This window comes from Lagenorhynchus albirostris, chromosome 4, assembly GCF_949774975.1.
Source record: "Lagenorhynchus albirostris chromosome 4, mLagAlb1.1, whole genome shotgun sequence".
NCBI classification, from domain to species: Eukaryota; Metazoa; Chordata; class Mammalia; order Artiodactyla; family Delphinidae; genus Lagenorhynchus; species Lagenorhynchus albirostris.
The window spans coordinates 31,191,228-31,213,685 of record NC_083098.1 but is presented as its reverse complement, the minus strand read 5'-3'; the positions used below and the strand labels follow the sequence as shown (position 1 = coordinate 31,213,685).

At 46.0% G+C, this 22,458-nt stretch overlaps 1 protein-coding gene across 11 annotated transcripts in view; it reads left to right on the top strand.

The window, feature by feature from the left end:
- Positions 1-22,458, top strand: part of GATB (glutamyl-tRNA amidotransferase subunit B) — an 81,719-nt gene that overhangs the window by 18,493 nt on the left and 40,768 nt on the right. For 10 of the 11 annotated variants that reach the window (XM_060147779.1, XM_060147778.1, XM_060147775.1 and 7 more), the window contains exons 3-5: positions 12,632-12,745; positions 15,100-15,298; positions 15,685-15,807. In XM_060147779.1, the coding sequence (XP_060003762.1) occupies positions 12,632-12,745; positions 15,100-15,298; positions 15,685-15,807 (436 nt within the window). The remainder of the gene's footprint in view (positions 1-12,631; positions 12,746-15,099; positions 15,299-15,684; positions 15,808-22,458) is intronic. The other variant, XM_060147780.1, reaches the window with a different exon arrangement.

Below are 22,458 nucleotides of genomic sequence, written 5' to 3'. Positions count from 1 at the left end.
ATATACCATCTTGGTGGGCATACTGATCAGAAAGAGCTGAGACGGGCTGTGTTCTGGTGATTTCTACTAAAGCCTGTAATAAAAATGCTGGGCCATAAGGAGCCGACCACTTGTGGTCGATTCCTTTTCCCAAAGTCACTTGTCAGAAAAGTCACTCCTCTTTGAGGACAAAAGAATATGGAATAGCAGAATCCAGCCACATGGAGACATGGGAGCAGGAGAATGGAGGATGCCCAGTTCTGCCTTCATTAGCCCGAGCCAGTTTTACTGTGTCTGCCTTTCATCTGGGAGTAGGTGTGAGATACTCTTTTGGGGTAGGTTCTGTGGAATTCTTTCTCCACACCACAGGTATATACACCTGTCTTCTGAGGCCATTGGAATAGACCTTTCTTACTTGACCATTTCCAGATGTATTTTCAGCTTCATACTTAGTTTGGGGGAAGAAGTTGGCTATTCTCTACACTGCAGCATCTTGGGGAATTTTTCTCCTTAGCTCTTTTAAAAACCTTGGCCAAGTTAAGAAGTCATTTGCCATTGGCATCCCAAATATGACAAGCATAGGCTTGGTGATTCTGGCATAGTTAGTGTAGTCAGGCTGGGCTCCTCTAAAGAGAGTTTTGTTACTCATGGAAGAGGGTTCTTGCTAGCGAGCCTTCATGTTTCCCAGCCTTCCACCACTGGTTGCATCCTTATAATAAGGCCTGGGTGCTGGGGCAGGGAGAATAAGTGGGAATCAGAAAACGTTAGTGTTCCCAGGAGCCTTAAAAGTACTCTATTCCAAATTTTGATGCATGAATCTCTTTTCTCAAGTATAAAAGCAGGAAGCATAGTCAATCAAGAGTCTTTGTCATGCTCTGCAGCTTTCTTAGGAGATGCAGACAGGCAGTAATATGTGATTGTCAACAGCATCTTGAATTTTCCGTGATGCTTGCCAACTCATAGGCCACCCAAGTGAGCAAGGTTGGGGCTCCAACCCCAGTTGGTAGGAGAAGAAATTGAGGGCCTTCTGGACTTATGCAAGGTGACAAAGAGGTCGGGAACCCCGTTAAAAATAGAAGCGAGACTTGCCTGGTTCCCATTCTTAGCATAAAGCACCAGACTTCATTCCCTTCTGCAGAATTTGCTAATTGTTCATTTCTGACAACACAACAGGGAATTTTTCCTTTGTAGCTGTTTGTAAACATTTAAGATGGCTGTCATCACTCATAACCTTTGTTTACTTATCACAGCTAGCTAGCTCTCTTATTTACGTATTTCTTGTTCTTTTCCGTTTTTACTTCTATGCAGAGAAGTGACTGTATATGAAAGCACTTCATAACTCTCAAGTGGCATGTAAATGTTACTTGTTATTATTATGGTACTCATATTCTTAACTTTGCACCATTAAAATATTAATACAGATAGTACTTCTATTTTATAGTGGCCAGTAGATTTCAGCACTTGAAATGGCACAGCTTACAACAGCATGAATGACAATTAACATGAAGTTCTTCATCACAGATGTATTTCAGAGAAGCACAAATTGAGAAATTGCCTGTGTATTTACATAGTGAGATAACAGAATGGAAGCATTAACAGAAAATAAGATACCTATACAAATTTGGGAGACGCTAAAAGTATTTTTCAGCTAGAAAAGATATAACTGGAGAAAATTATTTTCCTACCAGGTAAAAGAACATGTCTTCCCTTCATATTCTTGTTTATATATATGTTGTCTATACTTACATATAGATGGTACAGAATTCCCCGTTAACAGATTTTTCACATGTAAAATGAAATACTTAATAGTCTTACGAGTGTTGTACTATATACTTCATTATCTACACAAGGAACTTAACGTGTTGACAGAATAGGAAAGTTTAGACAGATAATAGTAAGTAGAATATTTTCTTTTCTACAACTGATTTTCAGCAATGCTGAATGGGAGCTTCCAGTACACATGTATGGTTTACAAGTTAGCATCAGTTTAAATAACTCCAGCCTCCTCTAGGCTCTCCTGACTTTAAGGCTTGTAACATCTCCCCATCCTCTTAGGTAGGAGAATTATCTACTCCTGTCTTCCTCCCCCAGACTTTTTATTTCCAAAGAATTCAAACTTATAGAAAAGTTGAAAGAATAGTACATTGAGCGTCCATCCTGCACCTAGATTTTTTTTTTCCCTTTGGATTAGCCATTTGAGAGTAAGTTGCAGACATCATGGCCCTTCACCCCCAAATATTTCAGCATCTGTCTCCTAGGAACAAAAACATGCTCTTATTGATGGCTGTATAATTATCACACTCAAAAAAGCTTAACCTGTTTACACTACTGTTATCCAAGACACAGTTCATGGTCATCTTAGTATTATCCTTTATTTACTTCTTCCCAACCCAGGATCCAGTCAGAGATCACACACCACATTTAGTTGTCATGACTCTTTAGTCTCATTTTTTCTTTTTCTTTGTCCTTTCCCTTTCTTTCTCTCTCTCCCCACTCTCTTCCTCCTGCTTTCCCTTTTTTTCCTTTCATGACATTGACATCTGTTTAGAATCCAGGCCAGTTCTTTAATTACCTACTCTTGAAGGAAACATAACTAAGGAAATAGGGGGTCTGCCTTATAAAGGTTTGGCTTTTTTCTTTCTTTTTCCTTTTAGCCTCCATGATTTCATGGCTTGCCGTGAAGCCTCTAACGAGATGCCGTATACCTACTGGATGCATAAAATACAGGATGGTTTTTTCTTCCTGATAACTTGCGTCCTGATAGACTCTTCCAAAGGCTCACTCCTCAGGGCATTCCTGGGACTGAGGAACAGAGCTAGTGCACTTTCAATAGAATGGCAAGTGTCTCTAGGAATTGCTTTCAATATTGACAGGCCTTGTTCCCTATCCAACTTCCCTGTCCATACCAGTAGTGAATACCTAGCTAGCATTTCTTAGATTTCAGTTGGTTCAAGCAGTTGCTTTGTTTCCAGAGCTTTCAACTAAGTACTAACCTTTTATGTAAAGATAAAAGTAGATCTCTTTCTGGGTCATTAGAGCTTTTCATTCATGAAATTAATGTTTCTTATCACTATCACTGATTACTCTTAATATGAAAAAGTTTGTCATTCCATTGAATCTCTAGGTCTTGGGAGTAAATTTTAGGGTAAGTTAGAAAAGATGTGGCAGTTTCAGTGTGGGGGCAGTGATCTAAAATGAATGGATTGGTATGCTTTAGCCTTTTTAATAGTAATATACTCTTCTTAAAAGCTATAAACAAGAGAAAGACAAATATTCAGAGTTAAAGTTGGGGGAAATCTTTCTCCATTAAAGATCCTGGCCCAATCCCAAAGTTTTATTCAAAAAGGACAGTTATTGGGACTTCCCTGGTGGCGCAGTGGTTATGAATCCGCCTGCCAATGCAGGAGACACGGGTTCGAGCCCTGGTCCAGGAAGATCCCACATGTCGCACAGCAACTAAGCCCGTGCGCCACAACTACTGAGCCAGCACTCTAGAGCCTGTGAGCCACAACTACAGAGCCCATGAGCCACAACTACTGAAGCCTGTGTGCCTAGAGCCCGTGCTCCACAACAAGAGAAGCCACCACAATGAGAAGCCCGCGCACCATGACGAAGAGTAGCCCCCGCTCGCTGCAACTAGAGAAAGCCCGTGTGCAGCAACGAAGACCCAACACAGCCAAAAATAAATAAATAATTTTTTTTAAAAAAGGGACAGTTATTTTTTTCCCCTGAACAAACTCTTTATTTTTTTAATTGAAGTGTAGTTGATTTACAATGTTGTGTTAATTTCTGCCATACAGCAAAGTGATTCAGTTATATATACACTTTTTTTTTTTTTATTTTTTGCGGTATGCGGGCCTCTCACTGTTGTGGCCTCTCCTATTGCGGAGCACAGGCTCCGGACACGCAGGCTTAGCTGCCATGGATCACGGGCCTAGCCGCTCCGCGGCATGTGGGATCTTCCCGGACCGGGGCACGAACCTGCGTCCCCTGCATCGGCAGGCGGACACTCAACCACTGCGCCACCAGGGAAGCCCTACACTCTTTTTTAATATTCTTTTCCATTATGGTTTATCATAGGATATCGAGTATAGACCTCTGTGCTGTACAGTAGGACCTTGTTTATTATATCCATTCTGTATATAATAGTTTGCATCTGCTAACCCTAAACTCCCACTCCATCCCTCCCCCACCCCCTTCCCCCTTGGCAACCACAAGTCTGTTCTCTATGTCTGTGGGCCTGTTTCTGTTTTGTAGATAGGTTCATTTGTGTCGTATTTTAGATTCCACGTATAAGTGATATCATATGGCATTTGTCTTTGTCTTTCTCTTTCTGACTTAGGTCACTTAGTATGATAATCTTTAGGTCTATCCATGTTGCTGCAGGATAGTGATTTTTTAAAACATGATTCCCATGTCTCCTTCATGCCTTCCTACATCTCTTCTCCGCAGACTCTCTTTGAATTTCAAAAGTAGCTGCTATCTTAGAAGACAGGAAGTCACAGATATGTGGTGGGCAACAATGAGACGGCAGTAAAAATCGACTCAGTTATCTGGTGTCTAACTGTTCAGCTTGTCAGAAGGTAGTTTCTCTCACTTAAGAATGGGAGCTTTTTCCAGCCACAGATTTATTTTGCTTCACGATAAAACAGAGAAAATGAAGTCATATAAGCTTCCTGAGACGTTAAGAAATATGGTCTCTATTCCTCTGCAGATAACAAACTAATTATCACAAAAGTGTTGGTTATCATTTAAGCGGGAAGTATGATGTTTGACATAATACATAATTTCAGCATCTGTTGTGCCGTACTTTGGATCGTAAATCCAGACTAATGGGTCTGTGGAACTGTTTAGACCCTTTCTTATTAGATTCCCTTGCCTCTTAGAAAAGCTTGCATATGAAAGATTCAGTTGATTTGGGCGTTTTGCATTTAATAACACTTCCATCCTGAAACTAGTGTGTACTAAATATCTACCATATGTTGAGTAATTTTATGGAATTCACCAAACAATCCTGCAAAATAGTTACGTTTTTCCCCTCGCGGATAAGAAAACCGAGGCTGAGAGAGGTTAGGTGATTTGTGCAGGGTCACACAGCTGATGAGTAGAGAGAAGACAGGCTCAGGTCTTTCCGACTCAGTCTCGACCCAGTTTGTCTTCTCAAGATCAGAATAACTGCCGTGCTAGTAACTGCCCGGAGTGCTCTGGGAACAGGAAATGGAGACCAGCCAACCTGCAGTCCCAGTCTTGCTTTTCACTGGCTGCCAACCATTCTCAAACCTTCCTCTCTAACCTGGCTCCCTGGCCAGGTCTGAGGCTCCACAAGTGAACACTGTAGTAGTTGGCTTGGCCTCCGACCCCAAAGTGAAGGCCGAACAAACCAGGCTGTGTCACGTGAGAGCTCTTTTTCCCTGGGCTAGAGGGACGCCTGGATCTTTCCCTTCTTTCTCCTACAAGCCCAGAGGTGAATGTCAGGTCCTAGTATCCCAATGGTCCATGGAAAAGCAAGAGGGATTGCTCCAGTGTCAAAGGCCAAGCTGGTCTAGGCTGCCCTCTCCAGCCCTTCCTTGTGGAGGGAGTGTGGGTACCAGCCCTAGGCCACCTGACCTTGCCAGGGAGGCGGGGGCAGGAGGAGAATGGAATCCCAAGTGAGGGGAGTGGGCCTTCTGGCACTTTGGACCAAGGAAATATCCTTGCCCTTGATCCTGACCTGTCCTGGGGAGCGGAATTGGTACAAGAGGGCTGAGAACAGAGAGGATCATGGAGCTGAGGGACCCCTGAAACTGCCAGACCACACCCCTCCTCTTTGAACAAGAATTGTCTCCTGTGATGGATATTTGATGTTTTTTTCCCTTTTGTGAAAGAGGGATTTAAACAAAAGAAAAATTGTTGCATTCACGTTCTCTTTTTCCCGAGGCAATGCCCGTGTTTAGTTGTAAAGAACATATTTATTTATGTGGACATATCTAGATAAATATTTAGTATCTACAGAAACCTGGTAACTTTTGATGATAGAAGTCCACTTTTAAAAAAATTGTCTTAACTGAGCAGTTTTAGCAAGCTTAGTCATCAGTGCTCAAAGTGTTTGTATTTGTATCCAGGGATGATAAAAGAGCTCAAGGATGAGAAGGAATGTGGTGTGGGGAGGCTATGGGATGGGGAACAACTTTCTTTACCATAATGAAAATTTATCTGTGTGGGAACTTTCGCTTTGAATATGAATCAGAGGGAGTTCGTGCTTTGAGACAAATTTATGGTTAGCGGTAAGATAAAAGCACGTTTTAGTGCCTTATTTTTACTTAATAAATCTTAATTACTTTCTCTCCATAAATTAAAGCATTTACCATGCTATATCTTAATCACCAGGTTTGTCATGTATAGCATTAATTTCATAGAGTAATTGCCACTTGGGATTTTTGTAAAACATCACCTTAGAGTCTTTGTTTGAATGATCCAGAGGAGTTGCTAACTGGATTTTCAGTGAGTTACACTAGTCTTGTCATGTTGCCTCAATTTTTTTAAGGAGGTACTGGTACCCACTGGACTAACTTTGGGTATCATGTTACTGTTGGGTCACCAGTTGAGGGTAAAGGAGGAAGGGGAGAGAAATGGTGTGAACTACAAACTATTTTGAAGACTATGCAGTTTTACTCCTTTGAAGTATATCACAAAATATTTCCTTGCATAGGTCCCCAAGACTGACTTCTGTGAATTGATTTATTTGTAATTTGTAGAATTTCACGTAAATGTGCTAAAGTCCTAGGGAATGTTTTATTGACTGAATAAGTTATGGAGTCTTCTTCATTCCGTGAACTTACTTAGCAAATCGTTTCCTAATAGTCAATGTCACCTTAGAGTTCGGTCCAACCCAAGTTGAGTTATCACAAATCCTCCTTATAAATTAGTAACATTTCATAATTCTTGGATACCAGTATGTGAAAAAGGAGTCCACAAGATTTTCATTTGTATGTTGATTGGATAGACTTGAGAGTGGCATCGTTTGATCAATTAGATATTTAACAAAAGAAGGAGTCATAGAAGTGAGTATAAAAATGGATGGGATTTGCTGTGTGGTCGTGGCCTGTGTTCCTCAGTTCCTCGCCTCACCGTTCGCCCACTCTTTTGAGTATCACTGCAGGGGGGCAGGAGGGCGGGCGGGGATCGGGGGGCCATGTGCTCCCGCAGGCTGACGGTCCTAGTGTTCCCCCAACCCACCCCCATCAGCTGGCTTCCGACTGGTTGGGCGGGAGGCTCTGATGAAAGACTGGAGCTGGGAGGAAAGAAGCAACAGGGAATTTCTCCTTCCCTCTTCCTCTGTCAGCATCACAGGTAGTGGAGAAGTCATGTGCACTGCTTCTGCTTCTCCCCACCCAGCCCCTCCATCCCTGGGGTATGAGTGTCTTCCTGCTGCTGAGGATCTTCTAAGTTGGCCTTTTTGACATCCTGGCTCATCTGTCATCTGTGTAATAAGGTCTCTGCATGAAATCTGTTCTATTTTACATGCTAAGAGTGGTTGCTTTTTCCTGACACATTTTATAGAACAGTTTTGCTTTTATTTCATAGCTTATGGAGTTTGGGATGTTGATAAAGGGAATGCTAAATTATTCATTACCTCAGTTAATGTTTAATCAGCTGGTTTGCATTTGGTAATGGCTCAAAGAAGATAAAATGAGTTGACTGCCCTCAGGGAGCTCAGCCTGGCTGGGGAGCCAGTGCTTTTCCAGAGCGCACGGGAGCTGAGAAGGAGGGATACCTACGCTGAGGTACCGCTGGGTCAACCGGGAGTCTTGCCAGGTGCTAAGATCTTGCTCAAGTGGTTGAGGAGGAAGGGCGTTCCCAGCAGAAGCAGCAGTTTGTATGAAAGCATGTCACGTGCCGAGCTGCATAAGCATCTGTCGGGCTAGGGGTAGTGGAGGGAGAGGAAGCCAGCAAGGTGATGATGGGCCGAGTCACAAAAACACTGAAGACTCCACCGAGCACTTGAGTTTATCCTTTTGGTGGTGGGGAGGAGGGAAGAAGGATTTTAAGCAGGGGAATTACATGAACAGATTTATCCTTTAGAAAGATCACTCTTGAATGGGTGTGGAGGAGAGATGATAGGGCTGAGGGTGGAGGTAGAGACACCTGGCCAGGTGGCAGGTGCAGAATTCTTGATTGGACGGGGGATTGTTTGAATGGAGGCCTGAATTAAATCAGAGGATTTGGGAGGAGGGGAAAAAATCAAGACAGACTAAGAAAGTAGAATATGAATTACTTGATTATTTATCTTGTATGTGTTGGGAGTTGTCATTAAATGATTAAACGATTGTTGTGCTCAGAGATCAGGAAATGTTTCTTTGGTTAGGCTAAGTAAGTCTTAAAACTCGAAGACTGCTTCTCATATAGTGATCACAGCGTGTCCTTGGAGGTCTCATGATGTTTCTGGGCTGTTTATGCTGCCTTATGCGCTGGATGTATTTTAGGTTCCACACAAGTTACGGTTTCAGGACTGCTTATTTTTCAAACAAGCCGAACAAGTGATGATTCTTTTTCAAGACCATTCACTACCCCCTCACCCTGTATCCTTTTTCTGGCCGTGATCTGCCCAGTCTCTCTGCTGGTCATGACATTTATTGGCTGTCTCATCTCCTGCCTCTGCCTCTCATACCTTTTTTAACTTCCGATTAAGGAATTAGCTCTTCACTTATTCAATAAATCGTTTCACAGGTACTTTTGTCTAAAGGTTTCAGAAGTCGAGCGATACAACATCCCCTGCTGATTGAGAAAAACTGTAGGTCCACTCACTCTCCAGCTCCCACATGCCAGAGCCTGTGTACAGAGTGTTCTACAAAGTTCAAAGAACACGAGGCTCACCCTCTAAGAGCTTGACATCTGAAAACAAGACTATGCAGGTAGAAACTGGCAGGAAGAAAATACTGGAAACGGAAGGGTTTGGTCTGAGATGCTGCTGCAGAGTTATGGCCTGAAGTTAGGGTCTTGAGAGCTAACACTAATGCACTTCATTCTTTGAAGGCTTACGATGAGTGTAGCCCAGAGCCTGGGTTCTGGGGGTCTGACATCCTGGCTCTGCCACTTACTGTGTGTGTCGCCTTGGGCCAAGTTACTTAATCTCTTGTGTTTCCCTTCATTATGTGTAAGATGAGGATTGTAAGAGTATCTGCCCTAGGACCACCAAGGGGATTAAATGGCACGCGCGTGTGGTGTGCAGAGCACACCTCCTGACACAAGCTGAGTGCAGTCAGCACTTGCTGTTGATGGTTCCCAAATTCAGAGTGAGGTGTCCTAAGGCTCACCTGAGAGAGTTGTGCTTTGTGAGTTCCAAGAAGCATTGCTTTCCTTCCACACGAAAGCTGCTGGGGTTAGCCGTGAGCTCCTTTGTAGTCACTTTATGTTAATTGCAAAGAAAATTCTGTAACAGGCTTCTTCAGGACAAGTTAGTCTTTGGAGTTTTTGAGTTATACCTCTTTGATCATATCATACGTGATTGGTCATCACTTCAGGGCACTTCCAGAAATAAGTCTGAAGGCCAGCAGGTGGCAGGTAACACCTTGGAGCAGAGTGAGGCATCACTGCCTCTCTGAGACCCTCCGTGGATACCCATCACCTCCCTCCTCATTTGAGTTCAACACACATTGAGCACCACTGCCTTTCAGTTCTGTATGAGGCTCCAGGGGTCCAAGGCTGAACAGACAAGTCCCGTTCTCATGAAACTTAGTTTAGTGGAAATATATGTAAACACATCTAATCCACTGTGATACAGGCACAAATGGAAGCATGTAGAAGGTCAGAGAGGTACATAGGAAGAAGCGTAAGGAACGTTGCACAGACTTGGTGACGTCTCAGTAGACTGTGAGTAGGAATAGGGCAAGTCAGCAATCAGCATGGTTTACAGGAGAACTGGACCGTGGGGTGGGGTTGGGTGGGGGGATATGTGATAGGAGATAAAATTGAAAATGGAGGCTGGAGCTAGACCGTGTAAAAGCTTGGCCTTTATCATGTGGACATGGGGGCCGCTGAATGATTTTAGGCAACAGAATGCCATAAGATTTGCATTTTTAGCAGGATCATCCTCACGTGGAAGATGAACTTGCAAAGGATGTAGGATGTGCCGGCAGGTTCATGTCCTCAATGCACATTCATTGAGGCCAGCAATGGAGTCCTATGTCCCTCTGCATTCCTAAAGCCTAGTATTGTGTAGACACTGAAGACATTTTTTGGAATAAAGACAGCCCCAGTTGAAGTTTCCAATTCTGCATCCTCTCCTCAGAACATGCTGACCTGGACCTCCATCTGTCACAAGCAGCTTGACTAGGATCGCAATAAATTCTTTTTTCTTGGCATTCTTTTAACTGGCACTCTCTGTTTACTAGCCCTTCTGTGCAACTGTAGTGTGGTGATGATTGATGCTTATAATTCTGACCCTGAAGTGCTCCAAGCCGCCTAAATCATCCAAAAAAGATGAAAGTATATTCAATATTGCTGTAATGTTTGTGTGTTTTACCGAATTCTTATTCTTTGGAAATTGATGGTTTATCAAGTGCTCGTGTACTCATGTGCATGCAGGGGCAGTGAGAGTCTGTGATCACCCACGACTCTTCACTCCCGCACAGCACCAGGCGAGGGGTGTTTATTAGCAATGCACACTCAGAAATTAGCAAGCAAAACAGACCTGGGCTCTCTTCATGCCTGGAAGGAAGAAGGTTGGCCCCAAAGGGGCAGACTGGACAGAGATGAGAGAGGAAGCAGTGGTTAGAAAACAGTGGGAGTGATAAAGCAAGAACTGGACAGCCAGCCAGTCGGGCAGTTTCCAAGCACACCCATGCCGCGGCCCAGCCCCGGAGGAGTGGGGTTCGGGGCCGGGACCCCAGCCTCGGGTTCTTGTGTGCCGTGACCCGGGTCAGATTTTTGGGCTTGGATTTGGCAGGCTCTTCCACCAGCTCTGTTTGTATTGCAGTAACAACTGCTCAGTAAAATGCCAAACATTAGCAAGTGAAAACGTCAATAATTAGAGCATCCTGTTCACGCCGCACACACATCTTATCGTGAAAACCATTATAACTGCAGAGCTGACGATATTATTTGGCCCAGAATGAAGAGCTCCAAATGGAAGCTGTGAGATGGCTCCATTTTGTAACCCGGTTTCCAAAACCAGGCACGTGATGATGTTATTAGGAGGGAGGTTTGCTGTTGGCTTTTTCTTTTGGGCGTTGTATGTTGCAGTGAGTAGAGACACCTCTTACATTTTCTTGTACAGATTTGTTTTTAAAATCTGCGTGTTTGATCAACAAGTCCTGCCTGTGTCTGGGTGCCTGGTCCCCGCACCACAGGGATTCTATTCTATTTGTCACCCTCTGGGCAAGGGCACTTGCGGACTCTCGAGCTGGCTTTAACATTTTCTGCTCTGAGATTCCAGTGAGTCTCTTGGTCTCTCTGGGTCTTAGTTTTTTCTTTTTCTGACATATTGGAATAATACAAATTCCCTCTTTATAGGGTTGCTGTGGGGCTGAAATAAAACGGCGGATGTAAAAAAGCATAGCTGGAAAGTCCTACGTAGATAATAACATAGTAAATACACTAAAGAACACCATAAATAGTCTAATAAAAAATAGAAATATGTTTCATCAGCAAGCATAATGTCCTCAAAACGTGCCCCGAAGCGGTGTGGGGAAAATGAACCATGTATTGAATTCCTGCTGTGGAGGAGGTTTGCCAGCTGTGACTTTGTCCCCTCTGCAAGGTAGACATTGAACCCCTCTGTCAGAGGTGAGGAAGCTGAGGCTTCCAGCCCCACAGCTGTACATCTACACAGCGGCAGTGGGGTCTGGACCTGACTCCAGAGCTGAATGCTCTTCCTTCTCATCTCTAGTTGTCTACCTCATTCCAGCCACCTACCCACCCGCAAAGTGCTAAGAGCTGTTTACGTCCCTTGGGGCCAGAAAGTTGGCCAGCCCTTTCTTGGTCTTTTGCTCCTGAAAGCGGGACAGGGTGGGATCCAGAAGGAGCTCAGGAGCCCCAGGAGCCCTGGAGGGATGAGCAGCTTGGGGAGGTGAGGGGGCGGGGCACGCTCAGCCTCCACTTCTAGGGAATCAGCCAGGCCTGGACCGAGAGTAGGAGGCAGGAGTGCGGCATTTCCCAGCCCTTGAGGAGATGGCTGCAGTCCTGTCATTTCCAGAACTTCATTGTTTCTGTGTCACAGTGTCTCCCAACCTCACCGAGGTTGTTTGGAGAGCTGCTTCTCAAACCCTCCTCTCAGGAATCAGTGCCTCCTGTGTGTTCTGAGCGGCTCCTTGTTCTTCTAGCAGAGGCAGTGACAGTAAGTTTATTTCCTGTAGTAACCACTCTGCTGAGCTTTTCTGGGACCTTCCCTGTTAACTTTGATGTCATGTCAGGTATGGGTAGGGGGGAAGGACCCCCGATGTGGCAGTTACTAGGTGCCCAATGGGACCCATCACCACACACATCTTCTTTTTTATATAAACTAGCCCTGGCTCCAGATACACTGAGTCGGCTTGTAAGCCGAGCTGCCTACACAGAACCAGAGCTGATGCCCATCAAAGGGCCGGATGGCCATATTCGGGGAGGATGTCCGCAGGCGGAGGAGCGTTTGTTCAGAAGGTGGGTCTGAGAGGAGCCGCGTGTTCTGTCCCCCCAGGTCCTCAACAGGCGGTGTGTGGAAGCAGCCGTGATGACCGGCCTGGCCCTGGACTGCCACATCAACAGGAGGTCCTTGTTTGACCGGAAGCACTACTTCTACGCAGACCTCCCTGTGAGTATGCTCTGCCCTCCGTCCATCCATCCCCACCCATCCAGAGCTGGGGCTTAGCCGCGGCAGGGGGCTGAGCGCCTCTTCAGCCAGAGCTCCATCCATCCCAGCGGGAGGCCCCGCCCGGCCTGATGAAGCCAGTGCCCCCTGACGTTTACCAGACTGGATGCCAGGGTCCTGATCGCCGGCTCTGGCAGAACCTCGTGCTTCTGGTGGTTCGCTCCTAACTGACTGCGGAGGGGAAGCAGCCCACGCTGTCAGGCTCAGCCCAGCTGTGGGGTTTGGTGCTAATTGTCGTTAGGACAGAAGCTACTTCCGTGGCTGATGCAGCAGTCAGTGCATCCTGTGGCTCCGGAGACAGAGCGAGAGCGTCCCTCTGTTAAGTTGGAGGTCCCAGTAACAGGACCGGCTCCTCTGCAGACATTCATGTCGTCCCCAAGTACTGAGTAAGTGGGCAAGAGCAAGCAGAAACATGAACCGGAAGCCTGGACGAACGGCAGTAATTGGCCGAGCAGTAAACCCAATATTAACCTGCTTTTTCCTTAAAATTAGAAAGGTTTTTTCTTTAAGAGGAAAGCCAGTGTGAACTAGAGCCAATTTTTCATAATACTGAACGGAACCAAAACTAATGTCAAGTGTGTTTCCCAAAATAATGTTTGATTTGCTCTGAGCCTCTGATAGTAAGAGTGGCCCTTCTTGAGGCTTAGGAAATCAGTAGTGATGATATTGCTTCACGTTATTCTCTCTGAACTGAAGGCGGGGGTGAGCTGTTTTCAGCAGGTGAGGGCAGGAGTAGAATTAAATAAAAAATACAGCTGGAACCTGAATTCTCCAATTGCTGCTGCTTTTTCCCTCTGGCTGCCAGCCTTGTAGTAAATTCTACTGCTTGGTAGGGTGGAGAGAATTAAACTGCATTTTTTTCATCTTTTAAGAGTGATAACGAGTTTGGTTCAGGTGGGAGACTTAGCAATATGTGACTAAAATGAGATGTTTTATTAACTCTGGCTTTCTGGATTTTCTTGCCCAGGTAGCTCAGATAATCTGGAGGTCGTGTTGCCAAATATTACATGAGACAGACACACTTATACTAAAAGAAGATTCGTTTTTATCTAAATAACGTATTCAAATTAGTCCCATTTCACCAAGCATCTGTATTTTATTTGGCAGCCCTACCCAGAGTTTAATTTTCACAGATTGAGACTTCCTGTCTCAGCACAGAGAGCAAATTGACCTAATGCAGTGGTTCTCAAAGTGTGTTCTCTAGGCCACTAGCATCAGCATCTCCTAGGAACATGTCAGACATATAAGTTCCCAGGCGCCACCCCAGACGTGCAGTCAGAAACGCTTCAGATGGAGCCAGAAGATCTTTGTTTTGACCACTCTACCGGATGATTCCAACGCAGCTGAAGTTTGAACAATGCTGGCCGGGTAGCTAGGGGCGCAGACTCTGAGTCAGATCATCTGAGTTCAGATCCTGACATTGATACTTACTAGCTCTGTGGCTTTGGGCAAGGCCCTTCACCCCTCCATGCCCTGTAGCTCCTTCCTAGGGTTGTCTTGAGGATTAAATGGTGTGAAGTACCGAGAACCGTGTCAGGGGACACTAACTGTGTCAGTGTCATTCTCTGTTCTGCCCCAGTTCTCCGTCCTGACCTGCCTTCTCTTTAGTGTGTGTTCATGCACATGTGCATTTGAAAGTAATTCTTCCTCCCCACTTAGAAGGTGGCGACGGAGCTCTGGCAACATCCATCAGTATTTTAGTACTCTGTGCTTTGCATTAGCCGGGCGTGAGTGTCACAGCATTTTCTGGCTCGAGGAACAAGGGAAGTTGGGTCAGGGAGGGCAGCTGACATGACTGGTGAGCTCGAAAAGCAGGAATGAATCCAGCTTCACCGCACTAGCAACTGGTGTTAGCTGTGCTGAGAGTAGATGGCAGGATGCTTAGCCAGCACTTCCAGTAAGAGGGTCTGTCAGGAGCCCAGTAATCAGTTGCAGGGCTGAGCTAAGGAGCTTAGTGGAAACAATAGGTTCTTTTCTTAGAGGCTTCAGACAGAGAGATTATTGTTATTCCCCAGAATGGTACTCCCTAGGGAAGATAGGATCCACGTTGTTCACTGCTTCGTTATTGGGGGTGTGGGTTCAGGGATGGGGAAAGGGGCGTCCAGAGACGCCAGAAGAGGCCAGGCTAAATTACGGCCGCAGCACATAAACTGATTTGTGTCTCCTTTTCCTTTTTTCCTTTTCTGTTCTGTTGTGGTTTTAAGTAAGTCTGTAGTTTTATGACATTAAAAGGAATGATCAACTAGTTCCCAGCTTTGACCTACAGATGAGTGACTCTGGCCCACATTTGCGTGCAGGCCGGCTACCAGATTACCCAGCAGAGGCTGCCGATCGCCGTGAATGGGAGCTTGGCGTACAGCGTCTGTGTGGGGAAGAGGCGGAGTCAGATGGTCACCAGGACAGCGGGGGTCAAGCAGATCCAGCTGGAACAGGACAGCGGCAAAAGCCTCCATGACAGCCTGCGGTCCCAGACGCTCATTGATTTGAATAGAGCGGGTAGGCTTGGAGAGTCCCCATTTTCCTTCCTGCCACTTCCCTTCCCCTCCAGAGTTTGCCCAAACCAACTGAGGAGACAGGCCCCGGAGCCTGACTAATGGCGATCGGAATATCATTGTTGGTGTTGGCAGAGCTGCTTAGAGAGCCGGGCTAGGACCGTGGTTTCTATGTGCTTGCAACTAACCCACCCCTAAAACGAGACAGCGTCGCCACCTAGTCACAGACCCAGCAGCTTGACATCTGAAGCAGACATTAAAAGAAAAGAACCAAAGTTAAAAATCCAAGAGTGAGGGGAAAGTGAAACGATTCAGGGCCTGTCAGTGCTGATGTATCTGCGGATCAGACTGGAGAGCTCCAATCAGACTGACTCTGCCTCTCTTTGGTAGGGGTCGGCCTTCTGGAAGTGGTCCTGGAGCCTGACATGTCCTGTGGAGAAGAGGCGGCTGCAGCCGTCAGGGAGCTACAGCTGATTCTTCAGGCCCTGGGGACCAGCCAGGCGAACATGGCAGGTAGCAGCCACAGTGCCCGCCTCTTCAACATCTCCCTTTCCACTCCCAGGCTCTCTCCTCACTGGAGTCTTATTCTCTGCAGCAGCTACAGTGGGGTTGTTTGCATCCTTTGCTCAGCCTTTTCTACCTCAGGGTTTTGGGGGTTTTTCTTTAGAATTTTCCTTGAATTTTTTTCTGAGCCCCTGACCAAAAATAAACACACAAACAGTGGCCCTGCAGAGGTTCTGAGCCCAAGAGTGTGAGATTAGGAGTCCAGGGACTGGAGGTGTCCTCCTGGCCTCTTGCATCAGGACGTTGTGAGAATTAATAAAATAATGTGTTTGAACAGCTTCATCGTCCTCAGAAGACCCTGTGTTTATGCACAGTAACTCTTAGTTTGTGAGTTCTGTGTGGGCAGCGCTTCATTGCTACTGGATGCTTTTCCTCTGGGTCTCTTTCCGCCTTTTATAGAATTTCCATCCATGTAAGCTGAAGCCAGATTGTATCGACTACAAACCAAGGTTATGATTTCACAAAACTTTAACTTTGAGGTAAAGTCTGAAATTCAATAGAAATATAATAGGGAATTAAACAGAAGAAACAATGTGAAAACTTGGGATCAAGGAAATTATACATTTTAAGTGTTTGCAAATTGGATACAAAGATCACAAGTTTTGGTCAAACCCAGTTTCTTCATGAGCCCTTCCTAGCGCTGCTTTGCCCACTCTTACATCCCTGAATGCCCGTCTCTCCCGTGGTTTTCCCCTATTTTCTGTTCCCAGGGGCTTTTAAAAAATGTCTGCCACTCGCAGAGCACCCTGACAGCATGGAAAAAGGGTGCAGGTTCTGCATCTACAGTGGTTAATCCATCTCTCAGTCCAGTGGTGCACTAGTCAGGGTTTTCCAGAGAAAGAGAACAAATGGAATGTGTGTGTGTGCACGTGCGTGTGACATGTAAAGAGATTTATTATAAGGAATTGGCTCATGTGACTGTGGAGGCTGAGGCGTCCCTGAGATCTGTAGTCATCAAGCAGCAGGAGAGTCAATAGTATAGTTCCAGCCCAGGACTGAAGGCCTGAGAATCAGGAGAGCCAAGGACGTAAGTTCCAGTCTGATCCAGAGTCCAAGACAAGACCAGTATCCCCGATCCAAGGCAGTCAGGCAGAGACAGCAAATTCCCCCGATGCCAAAAACTCGACCTCTGTGCGCTGGTGCCAAATCGAATCTCAGAGACAGAGTTTGGGGTGAAGTAGAAAAGAATAGCTTTACTCCTTTGCCAGGCGGAGGGGAACACAGTGGACTCATGCCCTCAAAACTGTGTGTCCCAACCCAGGGGGATTTGGTGAGGAGTTTTACAGCAGTGGTTCAAGGGCTGGGTTGCTGATAAGGATCAGGGTGTGTGCAGGGCCTGCATTCCTTTAATCTGGTCTCCTGATGCGCTTCTGTGGTTCTTGAGGCTATCACATCATGGCCTTCTCTCTGGAATGAAGAATGCTTCATCAGGTAGTTAACATCTTCCATTTGTTGGAGGTTTTAGTTCTGTAAAGAGCTCAAAGATATTGTTATGTGTATCCCTTGAGGGGGAACCAGGACCTGCCCCAAGGCTGCACTGTTGTTTCTTGACTGCTTCTCCCTTGTCTCTGCATCCCCTCCCTTCCCTGATTAGCAACTGTATGAACCTGCCCTTTGGAACTCAGGGAAGGTCATGGAGGCTGGAATCTGTTCTCTACAAACAAGAAACAGGGACACAGAAAGGCTTCCATGTCCAGGAGCCCCGCAGGGTCCTGCTTGGCTTCACCCCCACTCTGCCTTTTGTTCTGTTCTGATTTTCAGCGGATTGAAGGAGGCTCACCCACGGTGAGCAGGCAATCTGCTTTACTCAGTATATCAATTTGAATGTTCATCTCATTCAGGAACACCCTCACAGACACACCCAAAATAACGTTTAACCAAATATCAGAGCATCCCTTGGCCCCGTCAAGTTGACACAAAAAATTAACCACTTAACATGTCACAGAGGGTGCCACTGAGTACCATTGGTGGGGATGATTCATCTCCCTGTCAGTTTATCATACCATTTACCGACCATTTTGTCACACGTTTATTCACATGTTACAAAGGGACTTCAGAATTTGTAATGCCACATTTGTCACATAGGACATCTAATGGGCAACAAATTGTAACATCAAAGGCCTGGTACGAGTTGAATCTAGAGATGGAACTTGCCAATTTGCTCTCTTCTTTAAGCTAAAGTCAGGAAAAACACAGCCAGACATAAGTTTGAGTGGAGTGCTCTGTGTTAGAGCAAGAGAATTCTCCATTGTAGAATGGAGAATTGGCTCATGCTGTCTTTTTACCCACAGAATAGAAACGAAATATGGGCAGATTGGGTAGTTATCCATTTATGCACTGTTGCTTTAAAAAAGTTTTATTATTCCATTCTTCTTCAAAATAACCGTGATTCCTACCAAACCTATGGAATAATAAACAGGCCACCTGTTAGCTGAGAAATAGTCCCATCGGGTCCTTGCCAAGAGATAAACCATAACAGTGAGAACTCATCAGGCAGTGACAGCTGAGAGGGTTCATTAAATCTCATTTGTTGTGACACTTTTTGTTGCTTTTAAATACAAATCAGACAGCTTTGCCCCCAGCACAGCAGCAGAGTGGCTGATGTTGTCCTGAAGTGCTCTGGGTAGTGAAGGTCTGCCTGGAGTCTGCAGGTGTCTGGCTTTTGGTGCTCTCAGCACGTTATCAGCCCAGGCCCCTTTCCCATCTTTCTGTCCCACCACCATCGGCCACTGTGTCGCCATTGGAGAATGCAGCCTGGGAACCAACGGAAGGCTGCCCTGGAGAGCACCAGTGACCCCCAGCGTGCTTTTGGAATGAAACTTAAATTGCTCCGGGCTGTGCTTCAGTGAGTTCCTGATCGTTTTGCTAATGAGCGTAGACTAGCTCAGCTTGGGTTCCAGAAGTCACTTCCTTCTCAGGATGTTTGCCACTGTTGAGATCCTCAAAGCAGTCTGCTGAGTTGAATGTGTACCAAAGTATATAGATACGCTAAATGTTTCCAAGGTTGTAATATCTGCTGGTTTGAACATCGAGTATGTGCTCATCAGTTCACTAAGCATTTTTTAAATTAATTTATTGTCTCATTTAAACTTTATGGCATTCCTGAGAGATGGGTATTACTGTGCCTACTGTACAGGTGAGGAGTTGAGGCTTCCAGAGTTTGGGTTATTTGGCCAAGGTGCACAGGAAGTGCCCGAGCCCGGGTGTGTCTGACTTCTGGACGCCTTCCTTTGTAAGCACTGTCACCCCGCTTCCTAGTGCCAGCCATGACAGTGTCTCCGCTGCTGTAGATAACAACCTTGAGGGCTTCCCTGGTGGCGCAGTGGTTAAGAACCTGCCTGCCAATGCAGGGGACAAAGGTTCAAGCCCTGGTCTGGGAAGATCCCACATGCCGCGGAGCAACGAAGCCCGTGTGCCACAACTACTGAGCCTGCGCTCTGGAGCCGGCGTGCCACAACTACGGAAGCCCGAGTGCCTAGAGCCTGTGCTCCGCGACAAGAGAAGCCACCGCAATGAGAAGCCCACGCACTGCAACGAAGAGTACCCTTGCTCGCTGCAACCAGAGATAGCACGTGCGCAGCAAGGAAGACCCAACGCAGCCAAAAATAAATTAATTAATTAAAAACAAACAACCTTGGGAGCTGGGTTAGCAGAGTGTGAGTGCTGAGGACACCGCAGGCCCAGACCTGGGATGGAATCCTATCCTACCGCCTCTAGCTATAGAAACTGGGCGAGGTATTCGACTTCTGTGAGCCTCCCTTTCCACACTTGTGAAACGAGTCCCTAAATAATTGTATATGGAAAGAGAAAGGAAGAAACCAAAGAGGAGAGGAAGTCATCCAAGTCATCAAACAGAGTTGGGGCAGCAGGGTGGGAAGAGCAGGCGAGGACTGGCCTTATGGAAGAAAACCTGGAATACCGTCTTGGACGTGTCAAGTGTGAATTGCCTAAAGGACGTCTAAGTGGATGTGTCATTAAAGCTCTGCTGTAGGGAAAGAACGTGGTAATGTGCATAAAACGTATCACAGGTCCTGACAAATAGCCTGTGCTCATGAAAGGTCAGGTGCTTCTATTGACAGTAGTAAGTAGAATCCCCACTCATTGTGGATGAATAAACTTTGTGAAATATGTTGGATAAAATTGAGCCACATTATTTATTTTACCTTATTTTTTGTCAAACCCTGTTGTTTAAGTTCTGGAGAGTATTCGGTGATCAGAATGAGACAGCTTAATAGACTTTCTCACTAAATCATCAGGCCCCTGCTGTTGACAGAAATAGTTTTCTGCCCTGATGTTATATTTCTGGTGTGTGAATGTGTTTAAAAAAAAAAAATGTGACTGCACCGTATCACTGTGCTCAGTAGCACAGTTTTTTCGTTTTGCTGTTACAAATCCCTCTACTTCTAGAGGGTGGAAATTGAGCTTGATAACGTTCTTGTGAAGGCCCTCCCCCAGTGTTGCAGAATGCATTGAAGCAAACGTGACTGTGAGGCTTTTGTGGACTTGAGGCAATTTACCTTAATTTGTTTAAAAGGTATTTTGTCTTCACTGGGTAAATGCCTTTTGTGAGTGTTGGATACTGTATTGGAATCCAGGCAAGGGAACTGCCTTTCAACACTGCAGGACACTAAATGAGTCCCCTCAGACATCTATGGAGTGCGGTCTTCTCTGGGAGAGACTGAAACTCATGCTTTATTCCTTTTCCAAATTAAAAGTCTAAATTGTGAAAGATGGTTTTATTTTTAAAAGCAGGAGAGGTCCAATTCAGGGTTCTCAGGGCTCAAAAAAAGTTCTCTCCCAAGTATCGAGGTTTGGCTGGGCAGAGCTCAGCATACTTGGGAAGTTTTCCTTTGAGCTGAATGGGCCTTTCACAGGATTCAGTAGATTAGTCCTATTCAGACAGAACTTTAGAACTTGTCGGGAACCTACTGTGAGACCAGTCTGCTTACTCGTGGCTCAGGAAAATACCAAGGTATGAATTTATCGAACAATTACCATGTGCCAGAGGCAGCTCTAGGTTCTGCAGAGCAGTGAAAAGCACATTGTTTCTGCTACCTAGAGGAAATATTGTATTCATGAGGGATTAACAAATAGAACAAAGTAGTTACAGTGATAAGTGCTTTAAGGAAATACAGAGGGTGCCATGATAAGGAATACATTGGATGGTGAGGGCCTCTGGAGAATAACCCGAGGCCCCAGCCCCAGGGAGCTAGAGGATGAGCGTCCAGGAAAGAGCCCAGGCAAAGTCCCTGAGGTGAGGAAAACGTACAGTATATGCTTGGAGGTAACACAGGTGGCAGAAGACCACTGTAGGGAAGGCGCGAGGAGCAGGGCAGTGTGGCCTCTGGTAAGACTGAAAAGGTCTGCGAGGGCTAGATCACCAACAATGATAAGAAGTTTGGATTTTGTTCCAAGGGCAGTGGGAGGTCAGGGAAGGGCTTTTGAGCCAAGGAACAACATAGTCGGATTACCGTTTTGGAAAACCACCGCGGCTGCTCCATGGAACGTGGGTTTCAGAAGGGTATGAGTAGAAGCTGAGCCCAGTTCCGAAGCTTTGGCAGTAGTTCAGGTGGAGGATGGTGCTCTTCTGGACAGGGCTGGTGTCGGTGAGGATGGAGAGAGCAAGATGGTGGATTCGAGGTGGTTTTTAGAAATAACAGGATTTTTGTTAACAGGCTGGTGTAGAAGGCAAAGAGTCCGGAAGAAGTCAAGGAGGCTTGAGGAACGAGGTGGCGGTGCCATTTGCTGACACGGGGAAGATGAGGACAAAGGTGCATGTGTTGCAGGGGCAGATCCTTTAGTTTCGGAAACTGAAATGCCTGGGCCACCTCCACGTGGAGATGAAGTAGGCGCAGAGGTCAGTGTGGATGGAGTTCAGAGTAGGGTTTTGGCTGAAGAGAGAAATTCAGGAGTTATCAGAACTTGGATGGTGTTTAAGACCATATACATTTACAGAGAGAGTGCAGGTAAAGAAGACAGTCCTGAGTCTGGATGGGAACAAATGACACGGACATGGAAAGTGTCCAGGAGGTAGGGGCCAGCTAAGGGTGAGTAAGGTCACAGCAGCCGAGGGAGGAAGCGTTGGTTGGTAGGTCACATGCCGCCGAGGGCCGGCGTGTCCAGTGAGGGGAAGACACAGCGTGTCCTGCATCCGTGGGATTTGGCAGCCAGGGGTTGATGGTGACTTTGACAAGGCGTTTTGCAGAGAGGTAGGGACAGAAGCCAGGCTGACATGGGTGTAGGAGTAAATGGGAGGTGAGCTCACGGAGATGAGACGCCAACAAACAAGCAGTACTTGTTTGAGAGGATTTGCTGAAAAGGAAAGCAGAGCAATAACAGCAGAATGATGAAGAGAGAACTGGGTTCAAGGGAGTGGGTCTTTGGGGTTTGTTTCTAGTGAGAAATACTGTTGATTATGGATACACATGCATAGAGGGAATGCTGAGGAGGAGGGTTAAGGAGTGCTGTGGGAGAGAGGAGAGAACTGAAGGAGTGATGTCTTTGGGAAGGCAAGAGGGGTGGGAGTTTTAAATCTGGGCTCCATTCCCAAGGGCCTTCCATCTGGTCTCAGAGAAAAGACTAATTCAGAATAGACTACAA